We start from the raw sequence: 25,749 nt of genomic DNA, 5'->3' as shown, positions 1-25,749 counted from the left end.
ACATGTGTCCACTGAGTTGACAAATGGCACATCTGCACCTTCTAGGGTCTGCCAGGCCCGACTGGGGAGCCAGGAAGGGCTGAAATCCAGTATGAAAATGTATGTCGCTTCATATGAGTTTCACTTTCTCAGCTACAAAGAAAGTAACACATTAAATAAAGCATTAGTAACATTTAATATTTCTTCACAGGATATCCGCAACATCCCCCTGATGGTGAGTATTTTCTAGATTGTATTGCACAAAATGCAAACATATCTCATGACTGAATCTCTCATCCTTATAGGGCCCTCCTGGATTACCTGGACCTCCAGGGACACCTGGAATCCCTGGAGCCAAGGTAGGAGAGTATTTTAGAATAACACAATGCCAGATGATGCTTGCACGCTGTATAACTAAACATGCATACTTTTGTCATCATTCACAATGAATATATGGTAATGTGCATATTTTACACTCCCCTATGGTTTCAGTTTTTTGTTCTGTGGTCTACACAGGCTGGGGTTTGGTGATAAATTATTTTTCTCTGCTTGTCCATCAGGTGGATAACTAAAAATCTTGTGTAGTAAATTTGACATTGGCAATGACAATTTATTAATGTGCTACATTATTGTGTTACTGTGTGAGAATGTTGCAAGACATTTTTATTAGTGACCATAAATGTCTTTTATTTGATCTATCTTCTAGCCTTGACACTCTGCCCTCTGTTCATGCATAGCACTCACAACTTATTACTGACTCTGTGGTGGAAGAATCTGTAGAATTGTTTGCTAATAATCTGGCTGAGACTGATGGTATAAAACTGGGTGCAGCTTCCTTCATTTCAGATTGTACCGGCCAAAGTGGCATCTCTCAAATCTCCTCCTCGGATCACTGAATCTATCTGCAGTTTTAGGTGACGTTGCTGTAGAGCTGAGCAGCTGTGGAAAGCCAGAAAACTTGAGGCACATAAGGGTTATTAAAAGGAAAAAATTCCTTTTAATAAAAAATAAAATGATAAAAAATGTGAGAGTAGGAAAAAGAGATCCTAAGGTTTTCTTTGATACACAGAATAGCATTGTTTGTCTCCAGTCTTTTCAGATAAGGATTGTAACAACTTTTTAAAATTTTTCCAAGAATTGGATAAATTGGACCATCTTAACACAATTAATGGCTGGATGGCAAACAATTTTCTGCAGCTTAATACAGACAACAGAGCATTAAGGCCCAAATCAGACAACGTTTGGTGTCTTTCTCATCCACTGTAAAAGCTGCTGCTCGGACACTTGGGTTCATCTTTGACTTTTGATGCCCAAATCAAGTCTGCGAGCCGTTGTTTCTTTCTTCACATAAGAAATATCACTAAACTCAGGACTTTTGTCTCTAGAGGTGAATTGGAGATGTTTGTTCATGCCTTCATCTCCTCCAGATTAGACTATTGTTATTAGGACATGTGACATGTAAATGGACTCCTTCTTATATAGCCCTTCCCTATTCTACCTGAGCACTGACAATGCCTCATTCACCCACTCATACAAGCAGTTTTTTCCTATTCTGTTTCTACATAACTGCTAATATTCGCACACATTCATACTCCAGTTGAGGTTAGTATCCTGCCCAAGGATATTTGACATGCAGACTGGAAATGAACCACCAAACTTCCAATCAGCAGATGACCTGCTCTACCTGCAGCCAACCCAATGTGACATTTTACATAATAGCATGAATGTCTAGTCTGGTATTGCTTAAAAATGTTGATTTGCAGATAGAGCTGCAAGAGTCTGCATTAAAACAAACAAACAGGCTGTGTTAAAAGAGGTTTATTTTTCAGTCATAATAACATTGGTGTGGATGTGCAGTTATTGTAAACGAAGACAATTGTCTGGTTTGCCTAGTTGGTAATGCGACCTTGGTTTGTCCTTAGGGTGAAGTTGGTCTACCAGGTCCACCAGGACTGGATGGAGAGAAGGTAATATTATGTTATCTCCATGTTATTACTCAGGTCTGATTTTATGAGGTTCCTAAAATCCAAGAGTGTGGGTGATAATTACACTTAACCGTCACTGATTTGATATAACACACATTTAATTCATGCAGATTTCTGTTGTTTACATTTAATAAAGTGGAGCAACTTATGATCCTCTATTTTCAGGGACCTCGAGGGAAGCCTGGAGAACCTGGTCTCCTGGGCCCGGCAGGTCCTGAAGGTCCCAGAGGAGAGGGAGGTGTCATGGGCTTTCCAGGACCCAAAGGCACCAAGGGTGACATGGGTCCATCTGGATCACCTGTAAGTGACTACGTTAACCACACAACTGTCTGTGAAGTTGGATGGCTGGTTAGATGGCTGTGAGGTAGTGAAATGCTGTGCTCCAAGTGCTGTATCAAATCGCACAAGTGTAGTATGAAATCACAGATGTCCTGTAATAGTTTTGTAAAATATGGAAATATATCACGAACCCTTTGTCCCTGTGTCTTTCCCACATATTGTTACAGGGTCCAAAAGGTGAACCTGGAGATGGAGGAAGGTTAGAATCGGTAAGGATTATTTATAAACTGAGTTTTATAATTTTCTGCTTGTCAGTGCCTTATAAGTACTACTTTTAAAACTGTGTATACCCTGCCTTTAGATCTATGGTCCTCCAGGACCCCCAGGACCAGCTGGCCCAGCAGTAAGTCAGATATGCCGCATAACTCTTATCTTTAAAAACAAAAGCAATGCATAACTGTAAAGGTGTTTCATGTGACACACTAACCGTGTTTTTAAATGATAAATAGGATGCTTACCTCCTGTCCTTATTGTCTTTATACCCAGTTTGAGCACTAAAAGCATGTTTTTCGTTCACCCAATCACACACACATTCACACAGTGCTTATCTATGTCTAAGCAATTTATTTAGCATTTACATGCACATTCACATGGATACACTGTGGACAAATTGGGGTTCAGTATTTTACCCAAGAATACTGTGAAAGATGACTCAAAGAGCCGGGGATTGAGTAGCAAACTTCCTCTACAACCTCAGTATGATCTAATGAGCCTTCTAATACGGTCAAATACATAAACAAGCAATACCATCAAAACCACCTGCTTAATATTGATGATTGGTGTAAAGTTTGGGACGAAGTTGGAGCCACAGACTGGAGCATTACTGCAGGGCCTCAAACAGTGCCCTGTGGTTTGAAATCTAAACTCCCCAAATTCCACCAACATGTTAAGTGTCCTAGCAGGGGGGACAGGAAGCTGGGCCATGTGTACATGGTCTTACGTTTATTTTGCCCTGTGGTCAGTCAGGCCCCACACCTGCTTGTAACAAGCTGTACGTGGATGCTACATGTGAAATTAGCATGACTCCCTTTAAACATCAAGTTCAACGTGTGGCTTGAAGGCCAAAACGGCAGATAGTTCCTGTGCTATGGGATGCACTAATCAGCATTTATTTACAGCTGCCAGAAGGGCGTTGAGTATAGCACAAACATGTGAGGACACATCTCTTTACCTGCCTTACAGGCCAAATCACACTAATCTCCACAACAATCCAGGCTCTCAGAGATGGCTAATTTAAACTCCAGGAATGGTTAACCTGACGCTGGAAAAACACTCTTTCAACTTTACTGTTTTGACATGACGTTAATGTGACAAATTAGTACTACTGGAACCTTTCTAGTCATACACAGTGAAAGCCCAAGTCAACCAAGCATAAGATTTAGGTGTGGTAGTTTATTTAAGATAGCTATGCGACACTTACCTTTGCTTTAATGATGAACACTTTCTTGTTCTTCAGCTTCCACCAGTGTTGGTCAAGTTACTTGAAAAAAGTAATTAGTTACTAATTACTGATTACTTCTCCAAAAAAGTAATCCCTTAACATGGCAGTAACACTGCCCATCTCTGGCTTCCACATAGCAATATTATTTACCCATCCAAATTGAAAATAGACGTAGAAGTCCATAGTTTGAAAGGTTGCATCCTGGCATCAGCGTAAGGTCAGTGATTTTCTACAACAGGGGTCGGCAACCCTGGGCACGCGTGCCACATCTGGCATGCGAAGGGTTAACTGATGGCACGACCATAGCTGGACTGGCAATCGGGCATACCAGACATTTGCCTGGTGGGTCGATGGTGATTTTTCGTTTTTATGGGCCGATGTCTTTTTCTTTTTTTTGTAACGGCATAAACAATGAAAGGTGGTGGATTGGCCAGATGCTGGTTGATGTGTAAAAATAACTCAGTTGTTTGGTTGTGGCTATGGCGGAGCTTCCACAGAGGCCAGCAGGTGGATGAGAGAAAGGGGAGGCAGGAGGAGGAGAGACCGGAAGTGGCCGCCGGTCCGAGTGTCAGGTGAACTGAACTTCAGGTAAGAAGTTATGACCTGCAGTCTATCTGGGTCAGATATAAACCAAGTTTAGGTGGAGTTTATTTTCGTTATGCTGACTTTTTACCGTCAGTTACAATAACTCGTACTGCGTACTAGCTAGCATGACGGAGTTTCTATACAGCTGGATGGGTGCTATGATGTTAGTGAGAGTGAACTTATTTGTAAGGTTAGTTAGTAGAGTTTCCAACTGACCTGTAAAAAACGGAATCGTCCCGCATTCAGAGAAAATATTACGCGTTTCGTATTGAGCTGAAAAGGAACACAGTTTGTACTTCAGCTAGAATGGAAAAAGACACAACGCTGGAGTTATTCTGCATCTTTACGCTGCAGCTGCCTCTTCTCCTCTCATTCTCTCCCCCTCCCTCTCCTGTTGCTACTTCAATCATGAAACTGATCAATGATCAGCTGATTGGCTTTTCTCTCTTGTTTGTTTATCTCCCACTTTGCGCCAGAAACAGGAAACCAGCCGATGTTGCGCTAAACAACAGCAGCACGTTTAAGCTTGATCAGCTGTTGTTAGAATGTATTTAATATTACTTTCTAGTATCAGCTGATGTTTGCTGGAGCCACAGCTGTAAAGCTGCTGGTCATGATGTCGGTTTGGATATGTGGTGAGAGGGAAACATGAAGATGAAACCAGGAGATGTCCTTACTGAATCATCAGAGCTGAACAGTGATGGAGAAACAGGTTTACCTTTTAGGTGACATGAATGAGTTGAAGTTATGAACTGTTTCTGAGAGACAAATAACACCAGGATCCTTTTCTAAGTAGCTGACAGCTGGTAACTGTGCAGGGGCGGGTCTAGCAAAGTGTTGCCAGGGGGGCAGGTAGGGCATTAACAGGTAGAGGGGGGCTCAAAGAAATACTTTTCTTTCTTATTCTCATTTAAAATGTCTCACTTTTAATAAATAATTATCTGAATCTTACAACCAAAGTTTTTATCTGACGTAAAATGTATAGAAATCATACATATACCAACAAGACTGTACATCACTGTCACAACAGCGTCTGTTTTCATTCAAAGGCTTTATGGCTTTAAGACCTGGGGGGCCGGTCTCCAGTCAAAATGCAGATTTTTTGTCCCAGTCCAGCCTTGGGCACGACACGCAGTGAACTAATCTGAGCAGGTGCATTAAAAAATAAATGGCCGGGCCAGCGGTGCACATCGCAAATTAGCTCGCATACACACATTAGTTGTGCCGCTTCTTAATGTCGGTATCTTAGCTAACAACCCCAACTACCAGATTCAACTTGTAATTGGCTAAAAGTAACTACCGGTGAGAGGGACGTTGTTAGCTGGCAGTTTTTTTCAAGCAATGTTTAAATTTCCACATTCTGACACTTCAAATGCTTCAGCAGCTGTCCGCTCAGCGCAGCATCAGCACCACGGAAATACACGGATACATCCGAAGACTCGAGACTGATCAAACCAGAAAGCTTTAAAGAGCAGCTGGGTTTATCTTGCATTAACTGGCTGATTTAATGCCAGTTAATGCGACATCGAAATGCAGCTGATTGAACTGAAAAGCTCGACACTGTGGGGTCAGTTTGCAGAAGTTTGCAGAACTATGAACGCAGCTGGAATCCACAGCTGTGCGTGTTCATGGAGCTGCATGTTCACCTGCTGGACATCACTACCTGACAAGTTTAACTGTCTTCAGAACATTGTAGAGGCCTTATTGACAGTATTTGGCTCTACATGTCTGTGTGAGCAGATTTTCTCTCACATGAGTCCTCAGGTAGCCTCTGAATGCTGGACACTCAGAGACCTGTGTCTCTGAGTGGGAGACCAGAGATCACATTAACATGTGTGTCTCTGTATTAACAAACATGCCATATTGACTTAGTTTATTTTTCTTATCATTGTTGGGAGGAGACCATAAATAGCATTTGTATTTTCTGTTGTACAGTTCATTTGCTGTTATGGATAAAAAGTCTTTTTTTGTTTCTAAATAGCTGATAACTATTCGCTGACAGCTGCAAACATCTGCGAACAAATATAATTCTGTAAAGTTGATCTATATAGTGAGTAACTGTTCATATAGAGCGTTATTAAATTCATTGCTAATGCAGTCATATGGCACAATGACCTCTGAGGGAATTTTAGAGGCACTCATCATCAGAAAGGTTGCCGACCCCTGTTCTACAAGATGCACATAGATGTCACTGAACTGGAGCTCTGGGAGAGACATTGGCACTTTTAGGTATTTTAGGTATTTACATAAAGCTGCCAGAGCAAAATATGGATCACAAGTCCCTAAAATTCATTGTTTCTCTTCATATGTTTGTTTTTCGAGTAGTTGCTTGATATAGGCGAGAAAAATACTTTTCCTACAGCACCACCTACTGTCCACTTCTGACCATATTTTGCATGCCAGGGTAGTGAGTCAGTCATGTGACTGAAAACTCTGGATAGGTCTATGCTGCTGGGGACTTCCCATGATGCACTTGGTGTTTCTTCTTCACTCACCTTTATTTCACTCACCATGTCTTTATACATAACTCTGAATTTAATCATTACTTATTTTAAAGCTTAAAGGGAGCTTTTCCTTCCTACTGTCGCCATTGGGGTCGTTTGATTGTTCTCTCTGTTTTATTGGAGGGTCATTACCTTTCAATATGAAGCACTTTAGTATGACTGTTGTTGTGAGTGGCAGTATATAAATAAAAGTGAATTGAAATAAATTCCACTGTTTTGTTCCTCTAGGGACCACAAGGACCATCGGGGCCTAAGGTGAGAACAAACTATGATATTACCCACTTTATACGGTTATTAAATTTGCCTCTAGTTATATGTTGTCAATATCATATCATATCATTGATTTTATGTAGGAAAGTGTAAGGATTGTATTGTATCTCTTACCTTTTAACTCAGGGAGAGCCAGGAATTGGAATCCGAGGAGAAAAGGGAGCGACGGGTCAGAAAGGCGACAAGGGAGACAGAGGCCATCTTGGACTTCCTGTAAGTTCACTGGACATTCTGTCTGTTCATAATAACCAACATTCAAAATACATCTTAGCTGTCTCATATTGAAAATTGATGCAAATGATGTTTGAGTTGATTTGTAATGGGATAATCTGAAAATGAATTTTTGGGTTGTTATTCTTTCACACTGGTTTGCACTCACATTAAAATAATCATCAGTTTTAGGTCAAACTTTTACATCAAACTACCAAAACTCTTGAACCACTGGCATAATCAAAAAAATTCAATGGTTTCTTCAACTCTGTGCTTTTTCAGTGATATCATTACAGTCATTACAGTAATGCCAGGTTGGCCACGACAATCTCTACAAACAACACAGAAAACAACAAAAAACAGTTAAAAAAAACCCTCAAACTGTTAGATAAAAAAACGTCGTCACACTCACTTTCTCTTCTCTCAACCAACTTTTGGCTGCTGTGACCCTATGCCTTGAATTACTGTAATCATCCTAATATCACTGAAATGAGTCACTGCGTTCAGGAACCATTGAAATTCTTACAATTTAGCTGCTGGTTCAGGAGTTACAGAAAATACAGATGTTAAAAAAATGTTGCAAAACACCAGAGAAAGGTTCAAAGGCTTTAGAGGGCTGACGACACCATTTCAGTTGCTCTCAGTCACTTATAGATTGAGGAATTGAGTTTTTCACATGATAGCAAGATGTTGTTGCATTATCATTAATCGTGAAATTATTGGCTCTATCAAGGTCCCAAGGATTTGCTTTGTAAGTTGAATTTTGGATTCCTGCTTTTATTTCTCTGATAATAATAAGCTGTAGCTCTTATTTCTTTTTTATCCTAGTGATTATTTTTAGACAGTGAGATAATGTTGAACTTTAAGTCCTGGTATGATTTTAATACTTTTTATATTTTTAGAACCAGTTTTTTCTTATATTTAAATATTTTTGCTGTCTTTGCCTTAATGCCTTAATTTAGTTTTTCCTTGTCTCTTTTTGTCTTGATGCTAATTATCTTCTGTTTACTTCTTGTTTTATTTTTAAGGCTAGTTTTCTGTTGTCTCATTTTAGATTTCTCTTCTCTTTATCGTCCTTTTTTCCTCTTCCTGTTAGTGATCTGTTAGTTTTTGTTGTTGTTGCCTGTGTTTGAGTCTGATTCTAGAAAGCAGGTTCAGCAAACAGAGTCTAACAACTGACTTTTCAGTTCTAAAATAGGTTAATCATACTTACTTAAATCAACTGTGAGTATGTTCACCTTGAATATGTGTGTGAGTACAAGAAAAAGCCATTTTCAGAGGAGCACCAGTACCAGGAGTCTCCGTAGTATCGTGTAGTAACTGAGGCTGGACTCAGTCAGTGTGGCCTGGTCCAGCACTTCCATATTAACAAAACAGTAGAAGACAAAAGCGTATTACTTAAAGCTTGAATTTTAACAGATAGAGCTGAACATTTTTATTTCAGCTTTAACTTAACAAGGACAAAATGCAGTTAATAAAAACAGAAGATAAAAATATGGATCAAACATGTACCTGCGTATTAGTCAGACCAACCAACACTGGTTTAAGTGAAGTTCAGTGGAGCCTGCTGAGGTCCTTGGCTTTAACTGAGACATTATAATACAGCGCGTGAAATAAGCATTGAATATAAAGGTGCTATTGACATGAAATTCCCACCAGATTTAGTAGCAACCCATTCAATTGACACATCCAAAACAACTCAAACCATAAATGTTCATAAATTCTGTGTACTAATCAAAAAGGAGTGTTATGGAAGTTTAGTGCATTAAATAAAAGAGGTGACACTGCTCAGTTTCCATTTGAGCGCTTTATTCTTGCAAGAAGGAATTCAGCCAGCACGAGGCAATTGTGGGGTTGTAGTGAGGATACAAACTGACCCTCCTTATAAAGGGTCCTCCCCCATTTTTACTACTACTCTTCTGTAAGGCAGAAACACGTCACTTTACACAGGTCACCTACAGTTCAACAGCATATATGAAACAGATAAATTAAACCAGCTAAATTTCTTGTCCAGAGACAGGAAGTAGGACAAGTTGAAGTTTAAAGGGCTGTAAAACCAGATACCACCAGGTGATCCGGGCGTTGGCATCTTTCATGCGGTGAAGCCATTGCAGCGGGGCGTGGTCTGAGCAGAGGGTGTATGAGCGCCCCAGCAGGTAATAACAAAGAGAGTTGACCATCGAGGCGTCAGTCTGGAGGATAAAGGGGGGGGAGTCAGGACTGTGAGCAGCGGCTCCCCACAGAGAGCCTTTTTTACCTGCACAAACTCCACCTGCCACGACTCCGTCCACTGGACCAGGTCTGAAGCACCCATTCGGGTGAGCTCAATTAAGGGGAAGGTCAGGTCTGCAAACCCAGGCACGAACCAGTGGTAGTACCCTGTCAGCCCCAAGAACTGTCTCACTTCCTTTTTGATCTTGGCAATTGCTGCTGTTTTTTCCATCTGTGGACACACCTTCCTGCCCCCAAGTGCTACCCTAGATACTGTATCTCCCTCCGTCCAACTGCACACTTCTTTGGGTTGGCCATGAGCCCCACCTGCCTCAGGGACTCCAGGACTGCAGCCACCCGCTGCACATGCTCCGACTAGGTGTCACTATGGATGATAACATCATCCAAGTAGGCGGCAGCATTATAGCGTGCAGCCACAGCACCCAGTCCATGAGGCTCTGGAAGGTGGCCTGGGCTCCGAACAAGCCGAACAGAAGGGTGACGACGAACTGGTACAAACCGTGCGGAGTGGAGAAGGCCGTTTTTTCCTTGGACTCTGCAGATAAGGGAATCTGCCAATAGCCCTTGGCTGAATCCAGTTTTGTGAAAAAGCGGGCCGTGCCCAACCAGACCAGGAGCTCATTGAAACGGGCATGGGGTAAACATCAAAGCATGACACCTCACTCACTTTGCAATAGTCACACACAGAACGGGATAGACCCATCCTTCTTCATGACCAGAACGACAGGGCTACACCACGCTGTTTGACTCTTCTATTACTCCCATCCACAGCATCTCAGCCAAATACCTCTGAACAATTTGACTTTTATGTTCAGGTAGCCTGTATGGCAGTGAATGTGCCATCATGCCAGGTTGTGTATGAAAATGGTGCTCGATGAGACTCATATGGCCGAGCGGGGGGGAGAACACATCTGCAACAATCCGCCAACATCCGCTCTCTAGGTCTGTGCGACATGGTTATCACAATGGAGGGAGGCAGGCATGGTGGTATTTGGTACCTCTGGCCCCAGCTCGTCTCTGTCACCAGGCTCACCAGAGAAGCGGCTGCAGTCTCTCTCCATGCTTTGAAGAGGTTGAGGTGATATATGGACCCTCCATTGTCCGACCATATCACTTCATAGTCGACGTCCCCCACTCGCCGTGGGACCACCAAGGGCCCTTGCTACTTGGCAAGTAATTTTGAGCTGGAGAAGGGAAGCAATACAAGCACTTTATCTCCCTGTTAAAATTGCCTGATTCTAGCCCCTCTGTTGTACAGATGTTAACATCACGCAAATTCTCCCATGACAACCTCCCAAAAGTGTGTTTTGCTCACAAATCCAGAACATACTGAATCTCATTTTTCATTGGACTCAGACCTTCCTCCAGTTTTCTTTAATAAGGTTGAACACCCCTTGCAGCTTCCTGAAAATCCCTTGGTGGAAGCCTGGGGCACCTCCCACACTGCAAACAACAGAGGGTCTAACCAGCGATCTCAATTATGTTCATCCTCGTGAATGAGCTTCCGAGTCATGGACTTTAAAGTCTTATTCAGCCGCTCCACCACTCCTTCAGTCTGAGGGTGGTAGACATTTAGGGTGCGAGACATGAACGATGAGCCCTTGTCAGTCAATATCTCTTTCGGGATGCCAACACGGGAGATGATCTGCAACAGCGCCTGCGCAGCGGCACTGCTTCTGGGTATTGCGTTACATAATCCACCTGACTAAATACAAAGTGATAGCTGCGTCACTACGTGGTGACGCAAACTAGAGGAAAAACCTTTTTTCCTGATAGCTCTCTGTTATACTCTTGATCTGCATGGGCCCCCAACCCCTATACAGGAAGTCTGTTTCAGCTCTTGGCCCTATGAGTCTTACCCAATAGGTATGCAGAGGTCAACTGCTAACCTGGATAAGAAGAAAAATGAGTAGCCTTGCAGATCAAATACTGTCAGTCCCATCGGTTTACGGTAGCTCCCCTATTGATCATGGCACTTGTAATTTCTGAGGAAAGGGCCCAAGGGAAGATTATTTTAACAGGCTAGGGTAAACTGTAAAAGCTATTTGCACTGATCAAAATCAGTACTCAGACTTTTACCTTTACTGTCTAACAAAGAGTTAAAAAGTGAAGGTCCACAATTTAGACTTTAATTGCCAGAAAGCAAAAGCAAAGGCAAATAGTAATAATCATAAAACACTTGAACTATATGTAAACTATATGTATCTAATTAACCTGCTCTGAGCTAATGCTGATTTTGTTCTTATCTTTGGTGGGGAGAGCTTGGAGAAAGGAAGAGCACAACCTAAAGATCCACTTATCCCCATGTTCTGAGTTGATGGTAATCACCCTACAGGAAAGCAGCTGGGGATTCAGTGGGAGTAAGATGAACCAAACTCCTTCTGAATGAACCATCACAGCAAAATTGAGCAGATGAAAAGCCAAAAAGTACAAAACCAGTTTGCATGTTCACAGTTCAGGCTGTGGCTTTCCACTGTGTGAACTTCTCATCTCATAGAAGACAAAAGGGAAGAACCCCAAATCGCCCCTCACTTTTATACTGCTCACCCTTTCTCCCCATTCGCCCACTGGACATCACATCTGAAGTGACATCTAACCTCACCCCCGGGGACATCCAATGACATTATTAACGTCTAATCGCCCAATGTCCACCCACACGTTATCATGCTCTCTCTATCTGACTTACAAGATTTAAACTTTCAACTTTAAAACCACTTCATTACATTTTCATCTTTCATCTGTCATTCTTAACATAGAAAATGCATTTACACACTCAGTCACATATCAATACAATTCACTTTGTTTCATTTAGCTTATGTATTTCTACTTCAGTTAGATTTGTGTTTAGCACATTTTCACATGAACATTCATTGTAACATCATCTCAGTGAGGCCTGAATCATTGTTATTCTATTTTCTGATTCATTATACTGGTTAACTTAAACATATTTACAACTAATTAACAATCAGTAAAACCACTTATAAATGATGGTTCCGTGTTTGACAGTTACAATCTTTTTTCTCTCCTTCTCCTCTTACCTCTTACATGAATCCCATCATGCTTTCTCTTTCTCTGTGACCTTTTACACAGATAAACTAGGGCAAAGGTTGAATCATTCATTACTATGATTTACTCATCCACATACTGTACTTCATTCTACATTTCTATGGATTCATTTACATGCTTCATTGTAGCCTCTATATGCTTTCCTATATATAATTCTAGATGTTTTATTCCACTTTTTGTTTAAAGTGTGGTGAGGACATATCCTGATTAACAATGACTCCAAGATTTCCAAGAGTTAAATAGGAGAAAATTCACAAACAGGACCTGAAAAATATATGAGGCCCTTCAGCTGACCCACTTTTTACTATTGTGTCATCAAAAATGTTCTTGGTGGAAAGGTGGTTGACAAGAAACCATCCTTAAACAGGAGGAAATAGCTGGAGTCTGTATGTATCAATAGTAAAAGGTTTCATGGACTGATGAATCCAGATTGTACATTTTTGGTTCAAATTGTTCTATATTAGGAGACACACACACACACACACACACACACACACACACACACACACACACACACAGATAAGCAGAAGAGATGTGTGAATCTAACAACAATTTATGACTGTGTGTAAAGCTCTGCTTCAACACTGGCTGAGTGTTCTCCTTTCTAACTTTGCAGTGTCTTTATGTTGCAGTGTAAATGCCTTGAGCCAAGTGGCATCACAGCTTTAATGAATATAATATAATATAATTGAATTAAATTTAATTTTTAATTATAATCTTTCTAAAATGGACCATGTTGCTGTAAATCTTCGGCTTTACAAAGAATTTATGGTTTATGTCACACTCAATAAGTTGCATTTATAGCCAGTGCTCATGTCAGTATAGAAGTAAATTTTATTTTTAAAATGGTAAAATATGCCTTTGATATAATCACAGTGAAATTTAGAACAGCCATCACTGCGAGGAAAAACATGATGCCATCACCCACTATGACCAAATCACTCACTCTTCCGCTTCATCACTTTCATCGCTCATCTGTTGTGATCATCTGAATATGTTTTTGAAGTCACTTGAGTCGCTGCTTCACTCACGCCTCCTTCCCCCATCTCCCCATCCAACTCTGACTACCCTCCCCATCTACCTACCACCTCGTCCCCTCATCATCTCTGCTCTCTAACTGTGTACAACACTATACAGGGGGCTCATGGGTTAGACGGCAGACCAGGTGCAGTGGTGAGTGGTGCAAGTCACATTCCAATCCCTTTCTCTTTCTCCTCTTCTTCCTCCCTTCTACTCCCAACTATTGCCTGCTTGATGTCCTTAATGCCTGCTTGTTGTATACTGTATGCTTGCTTTGTTGCTACCCATGCTTGTCTTAATATTTTTCATTCTAAAGAAACTCTGTGAGGACAGGAGTGCACAGAGTTGGGTTTGGAGGATACAGTGGCACTGAGAACGTATTATCTATATGGTGATATATGGGAAGTAATTATTTGATCCCCTGCTGAATTTCTAATTTTGCTCACACAAATAAATGAACAGTCTCTTTTATTAAGACAATAAACAATAAACATATATATGTAGCTAGATATATATGACTAATGATAGATAGTGCTGTGATTGGATGTTAATCTTCCTGCAGACCACATGACCATAAAATATGGCAGATGCCACCACAGAGTTACAGAAGGTCTTCGGGAGTTCCCTTGCAATCCAAAAGACTGGAGTCTTCAGATACAGCCTACTTTGTCAGTTTATTGGTCAGGTCAACACCCAAGTACTCATAAGAGTCCACTGTCTCAATCTTAATTCCCTGGATGTTCATTGCTATAGGTGTAAGATGTTTCTGCCTGCGAAGGCCCATCTCCAGCACAAACTGGAGGTGGTTTTCCCAGTGTTGAATAGACAGTTTTGCTGCATCAGCCAAAACAGTCCCCATCAGTTCTCTTTACTCTCAGTCATCAGAGAATTCTTGCTGGAAGTAATTGTCCGAGTTTTAAGAGACATCTGTGCTGTATTGGGTGTGTGGGGTGCCTGTACAGACACACATGTCTGAAATCCTACGTACTGATGGACGCTGGTGAGATAGTTCAGGATCCATGTAGTGAGATGATGGTCCACACCTGTATACTCCAGCTAGTCTCTGCGAGTGTGGTCAGGGCAGGAGTGGTGTTCAAAGCACTGGAGAAATCAAAGAACATGATTCTCACAGGTTTCCCAGCCCTTTCCAGGTGAGCAAGTCGGTTGTCGGTTTCTTCCTCTTGAAAGGGAGTTTTTCCTTCCCACTGTTGCCAAAATGTTTGTTCACAGGGTGTCATCTGATGGTTGGGGTGACTCTGTGTAGGGTCTTGCATTATTAAGCATGCTGAGTCGAGTGTTGTTGTGATTTGGTGCTATATAAATAGCACCAAACCAAGGGCAGCACGGTGGCACGGTGGTTAGCACTGTTGCCGCACAGCAAGAAGGTCCTGAGTTCAATTCCAACATCAGGCCGGGGTCTGTCTGTGTGGAGTTTGCATGTTCTCCCCGTGTTTGCGTGGGTTCCCTCCGGGTACTCCGGCTTCCTCCCACCATCCAAAGACATGCAGCTTGTGGGGATAGGTTGATTGGATAATCCAAATTGTCACTAGGTGTGAATGTGCGAATGAATGTGAGTGCGAATGGTTGTCTGTCCCTGTGTGTTGGCCCTGCGACAGACTGGCGACCTGTCCAGGGTGTACCCTGCCTCTCGCCCTATGACAGCTGAGATGGGCTCCAGCGCCCCCCGCGACCCTGAAAAGGATAAGCGAATGGATGGATGGATGGATACCAAGCTTCTTGTTGATGTTCTTGTAGCTAATTCCAGCTTTTGTCTTTTCCCTAACGTCCTTTGAGAGCTTTGGTTTTGCCCATCATGGTGGAGAGGTTGATTCTGTGGACAGGTGTGGTTTCTACACATAAAGAGTTAAGATCAAAAGAGAATGAATGATTTATTGGAGTCAGAATTCAAATCAAATCATTTTATAATTTTGATGTAATGTGTTTTCTTCTGCATTTTTGGTTAATATTCGGTCTCTCTCCATTAAAATGAAACTACCATCATAATTAGAGGCTGTCCATTTCTATGTAAGTTAGCAGGTGTACAAATGTACAAAGTAGGGGATCAATTATTTATTTCCACCAACATAGTAAGATAGCGAGTTACTATAACTAAAAAGTTTTCTTCGTACTTTGTGTTGATAGTAAATTTCCCCTTAAATGGTGGTGTACATGTACAGCAGCAGAATTGAGTGTGTGCATTGTGACCATGAAAACTTGCAAATCTTCTCTGCCAAACAACTTAGTCTGCTGTTGAGCTTCTGGTACCCCGGGTGAAAGTCTGCTACCTGATTATTACTTGTCAATGACAAAACTGATCATTGACAATCATCCATCTATTTTGAGTATTACCAACAAAAATTACCTAGAACTGTTTGGTTACAATGACTCACCATCTTAGTATGTTCATCACAATTTTCCAAAAACATATCAATATTCTTTGTGTTCGTTTGCGTTTTAATTCTTTACACAATCAGCAATAAACCCTTAAAATTTTAACCCAACTTCACCCAATTCAAAACAGGCTTATTACAGATTCCTGGTTTCCTTCCTTTTAGTTTGCAAGTTTTTATGTTCAACATGTCTGCCTGCTTTCCTAGAGACATGAAATATGTATATTTCCTTATCAATTACTGTCCATCAAATCTCATAACCTCTGTTTTCACTCTGGTTTTTTTATTCAAAAAAAGATTTGAATAATGGCTTGTCTACAGGCAGTTGTGTAAGTTTCCAGAGTTGACAAAAGAAATTAGCCTGTGCATAAAGATGGACATACAAATGAAACTAATTTAGGCAATAGATGTTCAAATTTCTTTCAAAGTAAATTATCTATAGGAGGTAAGCTCTTTAACTGTATTACCATTATAAAAAGAAATAAAAACTTGTTATTCAGTTTGTTTCTTGTAAAAAGGGAAACTCATCAATGACTCCTGCTAAGCTGATTAGGTATGAAGAAATTTCAATTATTTTTTTCCCTATTTTAATTAAACTCCCTCAACTACTTTTCTAAGTATCAGTAACCTGAAAATTTAAACCATAAATCCATACGGTTATGAGATATAACCACATCTCATACAGGCCCAGCCACCACAAGCACCTGAGAGATCTTGGAATTTGAAGCTGTTTATGTGTTATGGCAAGTTGTTTTCCAGATCGTCTTAACTATTCCAAACTATTCAGTGTCTTGTAAGCGATTGCCAACAAAACAACTTGCCAGCTCGTATAGAATGCCATTATAGTGTCAGTACTCCAACTCTGATCATACCTTAACAGTTTCCTGCTTCCTGGCCCTCCTAGTACCAACGTCAGGCTGCAAAGCTGCCATTGCTGGAAAGTATGCAAATAAGCATGCAGAGATACCTGTGCTGCATGTTTAAATATCATGTAATACACGTGGACAGCTGCATTACAGACAGGGGTGCACATGCTGGATATGCCTAAGATGCAAGATCTTCCTCTCCAATCTTGATTCATACTTAGACAGAAGGCTGCAACCTTGACATTTTATTCATTTTCCCTCGTTTAATACAGTTTGGACAGTAGTTCAACAAGCTTGGTATATGCTACAATTACCAGCAGAAAATTACCTTGTAGAAATGTTCTGTTATGTCAGATTTGTGAAGGAACTGGTTTAAATGCTCCAAGATACATTGTACCAGAAAGCTTGTTGATTTACTGATTTGAGGCATTTGATGATCCTGACTATTCTGTTTGTAGATCCTACTATTTACTTTCCTTAACATGTTTTAAAGGGTCTAGTAGGACCTGCAGGTGTGCCAGGGCCAGCAGGACCAAAGGGAGAGACAGTGAGTAACTTTTTTTTTTTATTCTAAAAGATGCATCGAGTTTAAGATCAGGCGGCATGTACAGGTGATTGTTTCTGTCACAACTACAGGGTGAAAAGGGTGATCCTGGAATTCCAGGACCAACAGGGCCGCAAGGCATCCCCGTAAGTCCGTGTGTGTGTGTGTGTGTGTGTGTGTGTGTGTGTGTGTGTGTGTGTGTGCGTGTGTGTGTGAGTGTGTGTGTGAGTGTGTGTGTGAGTGTGTGTTCGGGGGGGTTAACATTGGTAACATTTTAATTTGCATTTGCATCCTTCACAGCAATATGATTTACACATCAAAGGGTAGGGAGGTGAACTGTGCTGGTGAAAGATAAGATCAAGTACTATCCATACAGTACAATCCTAAAGAAGGCCATTTGTTCCTGCTATCAATGACACTGCAAGAGTTCAAGAAACAATTCATGCCAATGTTTGCATTTGTTACGCTTCAAACTCATGCGGCAGCTACACACTGCTGTCACAAACACATCTACTGGGGTTTCAGTTTTGTGTGGGACGATGCTTCAGTTTCATTTTCACTCACTGTTTGGTTAAATGTAAAGCTGTTTCAAAGCTGTTTAGTAAAGATATGGAAAAATGTTTGTGTGTATTAAAAGCGTATGGAATGAGTTTATTCCATATTAACACAGTGGCATCACTTTTTTATGGAGAGTACTGTATTTGGCAAAATAACAACAGTGATAAAAACATGTGTCCTTATTCCCCAAATGCAGTCATAAGGCACAGTCCCCAATGTGACATCTGATTTCTTTTTACAGGGATTAATAGGACCACAGGGACTCAAGGGAAATCAGGTAACATACTGTCTGCAGTGTTTGGCCTATTATAAAAATAAAGTAACTAACGTGATTGTGGCTGATCATCTGTGCACACACACATGTGTAATTTCATTTATTAAGTAGTTTATGTTGGTAAATATTATTACCACAGTTGGCATTTACATCCACAAAATTGTTGTTGAAATTTCTTTCTGAGAAACTCTGACAATGTTCTTTCTAATATATACAGATAATATCTGAATTTCAATAAATAAATGTTCTCTTTGGTATTATGCATAAAAGTAAAGATCAGTGAGTCATAGTTTAGGCAAATTGTTTGGTTTGCAGTGGATTTGTTTTGAACCCAATGGTCACTTGGAGGCATCTCGATGTCAGGCTTACTGTTAAAACAGTCATAATCAATTTTAGTTCCAGTGCTAATGTTAAACTATTCTAACAATATCCTCAGTGACATCCTCTAAAGCACCTTTGTTTTTAGTGGAACTAAAGATAAAAAACTGTTTTATGAATTAAAACATCATTGTGTGCTGGCCACATACCCACCCCTCAGAGAATGCCTGTTTCCTTCCCATTAACCTGTGACAATTAATATTTCCACTTCCATTTTGTTTTATCTTTGTGGGCTCTTTCAGCACATTCAACTGGCCACACTTCCAGTGTACACATACAGAAACCCAAACAATCCACCTAAATGTGAATATCCAGTTGAAAGTGTTGAAGCTGTGAGATTGTGTTGCTGTTTTTACTTTTTCCTATCTTCCTTTGTTTCCGCAGGTCTTCCTATCCCCTTTTCCTTCCCTTCACCTTGCTCTGTGGCCTGCAGCTCTTTTTATTGCTGGGATTGCCCTCTCTCCCTCTCACAAATTTTGGCCTTCTGTTCCTCCTCCTCCTGCATCCTAATGTAGTCTTGGGTTCCTTCTCTTACACTTACCTCTTAACTAGTCCTACTTAACAGTTGCTCTTCCTTGCAAGCATCCTTTAAGTCCCTCCAGCCCCTGAACCTTTAACCTGTAACTCGTCAGTGTTCTCTCATCACTGTAAAATGTGTCTACTCATTAGATGCTAGCACAACAAGATTTTCGCATTTCTGGGTTCATCTTTGTTTTTTAAACAGCTTGTACAAATCTAACTGTGATCAGTCTAAACCTTACACCAAATATTACCAGTGTCTTTACTGCAGGTGCTAAAAAAATACTACATCTGAAATAAACTGCTAAAAGCCCAAGCACTGGGTTTAATGGTATCCAGATGAGACGACAGAAACAAAAAAGACTGCAGCAAAAGTCATTTTCTGCTTAAAGTTACAGCATGAAACTCTTATCTCTTAATCCCTGCCTGTAGGAGCAGACACAGGTGACACAAACATTGACCTGAAGGTCCTTCTTTACCTTAGAATCAAAGTAAAGACTTTTAAGGCCTTAAATGCCTTGAAGCAGCTTGATTTAAATTGGAGCTACATAAAACTGAATTGACCTGAACTGAATCCACTTGATGAAGTCACGTAATCATTTTGAAATAGCTGCATGCCAAAGTAGCACATATAATGCAATTAAATAATGAAGACAATGGATTGATGTTCTTTATTTTGATATATATGTTAATATTGAGAAAGCATCAATCTGTTATTCTTGGTCTAACAGGGTGATAGGTTTGTTTGTTAAAAATGGTGCAGGTTTTAAGTTTAACCAAATACTTTTCCCCCTCCTGGTGTTAGATTGCTTTTTAACACCTAAATGTAGACTTCAGTTTGTAAATTTAGTCGATTTTTCCCGTAAAAGACAAAATTATTTATCAGGAATTGTCCACGATGCAAGAAAATAAACTATGCATCAAAATCCAACAGTTTCTTGACCCATCATGTTACTGTGACAAGTTTAAATGTCACTGTAGGCTGTAGTTCAGGAGTTAGAGCAGATCATCTACTACATCTACATCTGGGCAAGACACTAACGCCAAGTTGCTCTCTAATGCATCCTTGAGGGTAAGAATGTGTGTGAATGTTAGCTAGAAAGCACTTCAGTAGAAAAAAGTGCTTGTGTGAATGAGCCAAGCTGTGTAAGCTGTACGTGCACTGTTTCGTAGTGTGCATGTTGTCCCTGGTAGGAAACCTGCTCACCAACTGCAATGGCTTACTTTTTCCTGTTTCCTTCTACTCCCTCCCACTCTCCAGTGAATTTAGATCGCTAAATCATACAAAGAAAACTAGTGAATTAAAATGACGCTAAAATTTCTCATATCATCTGTTGCATATGTCAAAAAACAGCTATTGAAATCTTACAAACAAAAGCATTTGCTTCTACTGTGGTGTAGTAAGGAGGATTAAATTTGTTCTTTTTAATACACTGTTTGCAGGGAGAGAGGGGCAAGAAAGGCAACAGGGGGGCCAAAGGGGATAAGGGAGACCAAGGAGCACCTGGATTAGATGCCCCCTGTCCATTGGTATGTCAGTAGTTCTGTGTTTAGCCATGAGGCAAAGGGAAGAAGCAGCAAGTTACTCTCAGGACATGTCAGTTGGACAGCTTCCTTTTGCCTCATTTAATGTTTCTAATCAACCTCAGAGTGGTTTTGGTCCAGTGGTCCAGCTGTAGGTTATTTTGACAACACGACTAGAATCAATATACATCCTCAAATCCCTCATCCATTCAAAAAACCAAAGGAGGAAGTGTAGGACATTATAATAATATCACACTATCACACCATGCGCAACTATCACTGCTGGTAATAATCATTTTCATAATCATAGTCATAATAATATATCTGTATCTTTCAAGTGGCATACTAAGGAGCAGTAATACTACATAAATGATAAATTAGGCATTACTAATACCTTAGTAATGCTTAATAGTGTGACATTATTATAAAGTACTACTGAAAAAGAAAGACATTCATGAGAACAAAGATGCTTGAGACTGGATCACAGCTATGATTGAGGAACTTTTCTTCCAGGTCCCAGACAGACAGGAAACAGGCAGCCACAGAGACACCAAAGTATTCCCACTCCACGCTGAGCTTTCTTCCTGCACCTTCACCTCTGCAGCTTTGTAGTAAAGAAAGTTAGACAGTTCAGCATAGACTAGCTATAGGCAAGAGCTTCTAATACTAAATCAAAATCAATAGCATACCTACTGTCAGATTTCTCTCTGGTGTTATTTTATCCATTATGTCCATCAGCACTGTTGGCTCTGTTCTTCCAGCCATGGTGCACTGGTTGTTTTGAACAAGCAAAGCAATCAAAGACTGGGGAAGATGCTGATGGTCTGCTCTACTTGTACCAGTCAGATACTCTTAGTGAAATGTTAGAGAACATTAACCTCTGCATTAGAATCAGAGAAACCATTTCCTTGCAAGTCCATATCAGTGAGCCCGGTTCCTGTCAGTCTCAGGTTTCCTGCATGTTTAGGAAACTGAAGTCAGTGACATCGTGGAGAAACATCGAGATCTTCCTGCCATTAAGCAGTGGAGGGAAAACACTCTTCTGCTGCACGAGCTGCAAAACTCTTTTTTTAAATGGCTGATTTCACAAACAGGGTTTCCGAGGCATTAAAGGGGAAAAAGGTGAACCGGGCTTGCCAGGCCTGGACGGGCTGGATGCCCCTTGCCCTGTGGTATGGTGCTCTTTCTTTCCCTTTACTAGCATGCCTTTAGCTACCCTTAACCACACTCCTCTTTATGGATCCTACAGTGCATCGCTGTAAACAACAATATGCACTTTTGCATGATAGTTTAAATTTATTGTAATCAACTCACTGCTTCCTCTACAATATGGTGAGACAACATAACATAATCAAGCGTGATTATAACGACTAAAAACCTTCGAAACATAACATCACGTACAATTGTGACTAATACACCAACCTCGGATCTAAAACCTTCACAGTGTTATTTTCAAATATAGTAATGCCTTTAGTCATGGTTTCTTACACTGTTTCTTGCATGGGGCACTATTCTTCCCTATCTACAAGGCAATAGACTACCACAGGGAGTGAAAACCAGCCACAGGGGCCAGTAGCCACCATGTGCTATTTCCAAGCCCGGATACATGGGCAGGGTTGCATCAGAAGGGCATCCATTCTTTATGATCCACAAACATGTGGATTTAGTGTGTCCGCTACACAGGAGACTTGTTGATGGAATATAATCCTGGCTTAATTTTCATTTTCTAAAATATTTAAAAGTAGAATGGGAGGCAAAGCCTTCAAATTTCAGACCCCTCTTCTGTGGAACCAGCTCCCAGATTGGATTCGGGAGACAGAGAGGATATAGTAAGGGCTTTCTTACACTGCAATGGGTCTAGGCTACTTCCCATGATGCATGGAGTGTTTCAGTGTTTCTTGTTATCTCACCTTTTTCACTCTCTATGTGCTCACACACCGCTCTCCATCTAATTATTAGTTCTTATTAATCTCTGGCTGTCTTTCCCATCGTGTCTTATTTCTTTCCTGTCACCCCCAACTGATCCCGGCAGATGGCCGCCCCTCCCTGAGCCTGGTTCTACTGAAGGTTTCTTCCTGTTAAAACGGAGTTTTTCCTTCCCACTGTCATCAAGTTCTTTCTAAAAGGGGGTTGTTTGATATTTGGGGTTTTCTATTATTGTAGGGTCTCTATCTTACAACACTAAGTCCCTTGGGGTGACTGCTGGTGATGAGGTTCAGAACTGAATTGAATTAAATACAGGATAGTATTCAAGGGATAGGTTCAAGGTAGGGGTGAGATCATCAGTGATTGGCTCTGAGCCGCTTGTTATTTGCAGTGGTGATGGAAAGGTTGACAGGTGAGCAGGCAGGAGTCTGTCTCTGACTGTGATGATTGTAGACATGATCTACAGTGAGAGGAAGGATTTATTCACTGGAGGGAAAATACATGAATTCTCTAGTACTAAGTTGAAGTCCATGTATGTGAATGAGGGGAGACGGGTGAAAAAGAGTAAAGAAAAGAGATTTGCTAATCTGTTTACTTAATGTAGTCATGAATCTGTTAATCTGTAAAGCAAACTGATTAGGTCTTCTTGATTGCCTTTCCACAGGTAAGGCTTAGACTTTATTATAAAATCTACAGGGTGAGCCAGTTATATGGATACACCGTAATAACATGGGAATGGTTGGTGATATTAAAGTCCTGTTTGTGGCACATTAGTATATGTGAGGGGGCAAACTCCTCAAGATGGGTGGTGACCATGGTGGCCATTTAGAAGTCGGCCATCTTGAATACAGCTTTTGTTTTTTCAATAGGAAGAGGGCCATGTGACACATCAAACTTATTGGTAATGTCACAAGAAAAACAATGGTGTGCTTGGTTTCAACGTAACTTTATTCTTTCATGAGTTATTTACAAGTTTCTGACCACTTATAAAATGTGTTCAATGTGCTGCCCATTGTGTTGGATTGTCAATGCAACCCTCTTCTCCCACTCTTCACACACTGATAGCAACACCGCAGGAGAAATGCCAGCACAGGCATCCAGTATCCGTAGTTTCAGGTGCTGCACATCTCGTATCTTCACACCATAGACAATTGCCTTCAGATGATCCCAAAGATAAAAGTCTAAGGGGGTCAGATCGGGAGTCCTTGGGGGCCATTTAACTGGCCCACAATCACCAATCCACTTTCCAGGAAACTGTTCATCTAGGAATGCTCGGACCTGGCACCCATAATGTGGTGGTGCACCATGTTGCTGGAAAAACTCAGGGAACGTGCCAGCTTCAGTGCATAAAGAGGGAAACACATCATCATGTAGCAATTTCAAATATCCAGTGGCCTTGAGGTTTCCATTGATGAAGAATGGACCCACTATCGTTGTGCCCCATATACCACACCAAACCATCACTTTTGTTGGTCCAACAGTCTTGGAGGGATCCATCCAATGTGGGTTAGTGTCAGACCAATAGTGGTGGTTTTGTTTGTTAACTTCACCATTCACATAAAAGTTTGCCTCATCACTGAACAAAATCTTCTGCGTGCACTGAGGGTCCTGTTCCAATCTTTGTTTTGCCCATTCTGCAAATTCTGTGCGCCGATCTGGGTCATCGTCGTTGAGATGCTGCAGCAGCTGGAGTTTGTAAGGGTGCCATTTGTGAGTAGCTAATATCTGCCGAAGGGACGTTCGACTAATGCCACTCTCCAGTGACATGCGGTGAGTGCTGCGCTGTGGGCTCTTGCTGAATGAAGCTAGGACAGCCACTGATGTTTCTTCATTAGTTTCCTTGCGTCCACATTTTGGCAAATCCAACACTGAACCAGTTTCACGAAACTTAGCAAGCAGTTTGCTAGCTGTAGCATGGGAGATGGGTGGTCTCGTAGGGTGTCTTGTATTGAAATCTGCTGCAATGACCTCGTTACTGCGTTCACCAGATATCAACCCAATTTCGATCCGCTCCTCACGTGTTAACCTCTTCGACATGTCAATGGCTGTGAACAAAGAGAAACTTGTAAATAACTCATGAAAGAATAAAGTTACGTTGAAACCAAGCACACCACTGTTTTTATTGTGACATTACCAATAAGTTTGATGTGTCACATGACCCTCTTCCTATTGGAAAAACAAGTTGTATCCAAGATGGCCGACTTCTAAATGGCCACCATGGTCACCACCCATCTTGAGGAGTTTGCCCCCTCACATATACTAATGTGCCACAAACAGGACTTTAATATCACCAACCATTCCCATGTTATTACGGTGTATCCATATAACTGGCCCACCCTGTATTATTCCTTTCACAGACTGACAACTGAAAAGGCTCAGTCTGAATCACAGCAGCCCGTGTGTTAAAGCAAATATATCTCTAAGTATAGAGGCACCTAAAATTCTTGGTTTTCCTTTTTGTGAAGGAGACATCAAAGTTTTATCTGTCACATACTTTTGGAAAAAAAATTGGGAATCGGTGAAATATTAGGTATGTCCCAATTCATAGGCCGCATCCTTCTGAGGCCGCATTTGTAGGCCTATTACGTCACAGCGACACGACAAGAGCTGTCCAAATTCGGCCCACGAAGACCGCAAAAGGCCAGGTCCTCTGAAGGATGCGGCCTATGAATTGGGACATAGCTGTTGACTTTACCTGCTTATTGTAGCAAAAGTCTGTAAATGCCATAATATGCATGGTTGTTGCTATGGTGATAGTGTTTTTCTGTACAACTTGCAACAGCTGTAGTCCCAGATTTCATCCTGAAAGGACACACAAATGTAATTTCACCAATGAAAACTGCAGAAATAAATACTGTTTGTACCATGTCAACATATCTCAGGTTGCTTCCGCTCTTCCAGCTGTATTTGTTTCATTAGCATTGATACAAACTCAGTGCTGACATTTATAATTCTTCACAGAATAGCTATTGTTCAGGTTTAAACTATTTAGATGTAATTATAGAGTCGTTTTCAGGCCTGAAGGAATGTACAAAATCTGCATGAGTTGCACTTGTAGAATGCTGGGTGGTCAAAATGTGTTTTTATTTTCATATAATTGTAAAATGATTCAATATACTGTCCATTGTTGCTTCTAATA

At 41.0% G+C, this 25,749-nt stretch overlaps 1 protein-coding gene across 14 annotated transcripts in view; it reads left to right on the top strand.

The window, feature by feature from the left end:
- The window catches only part of col13a1 (collagen, type XIII, alpha 1), a 103,155-nt gene that overhangs the window by 71,654 nt on the left and 5,752 nt on the right, over positions 1–25,749 (top strand). For 10 of the 14 annotated variants that reach the window (XM_040033821.1, XM_040033816.1, XM_040033826.1 and 7 more), the window contains 14 exons: positions 46–99; positions 191–214; positions 285–338; positions 1,902–1,946; positions 2,130–2,264; positions 2,471–2,512; positions 2,605–2,646; positions 7,062–7,088; positions 7,230–7,316; positions 13,749–13,784; positions 17,381–17,434; positions 17,524–17,577; positions 18,231–18,266; positions 20,604–20,690. In XM_040033821.1, coding sequence (XP_039889755.1) covers positions 46–99; positions 191–214; positions 285–338; positions 1,902–1,946; positions 2,130–2,264; positions 2,471–2,512; positions 2,605–2,646; positions 7,062–7,088; positions 7,230–7,316; positions 13,749–13,784; positions 17,381–17,434; positions 17,524–17,577; positions 18,231–18,266; positions 20,604–20,690 — 777 coding nt within the window. Of the gene's footprint in view, positions 1–45; positions 100–190; positions 215–284; positions 339–1,901; positions 1,947–2,129; positions 2,265–2,470; positions 2,513–2,604; positions 2,647–7,061; positions 7,089–7,229; positions 7,317–13,748; positions 13,785–17,380; positions 17,435–17,523; positions 17,578–18,230; positions 18,267–20,603; positions 20,691–21,778; positions 21,857–25,749 lie in introns of all 14 variants that reach the window. The other 4 variants (XM_040033817.1, XM_040033825.1, XM_040033824.1 and 1 more) reach the window with 2 other exon arrangements.

Source organism: Simochromis diagramma, unplaced genomic scaffold (assembly GCF_900408965.1).
Source record: "Simochromis diagramma unplaced genomic scaffold, fSimDia1.1 OVJJ01000176.1, whole genome shotgun sequence".
Lineage (NCBI taxonomy): Eukaryota > Metazoa > Chordata > Actinopteri > Cichliformes > Cichlidae > Simochromis > Simochromis diagramma.
Note: the sequence above shows the minus strand (reverse complement) of the source record. Positions and strands in the feature narration are given on the sequence as shown.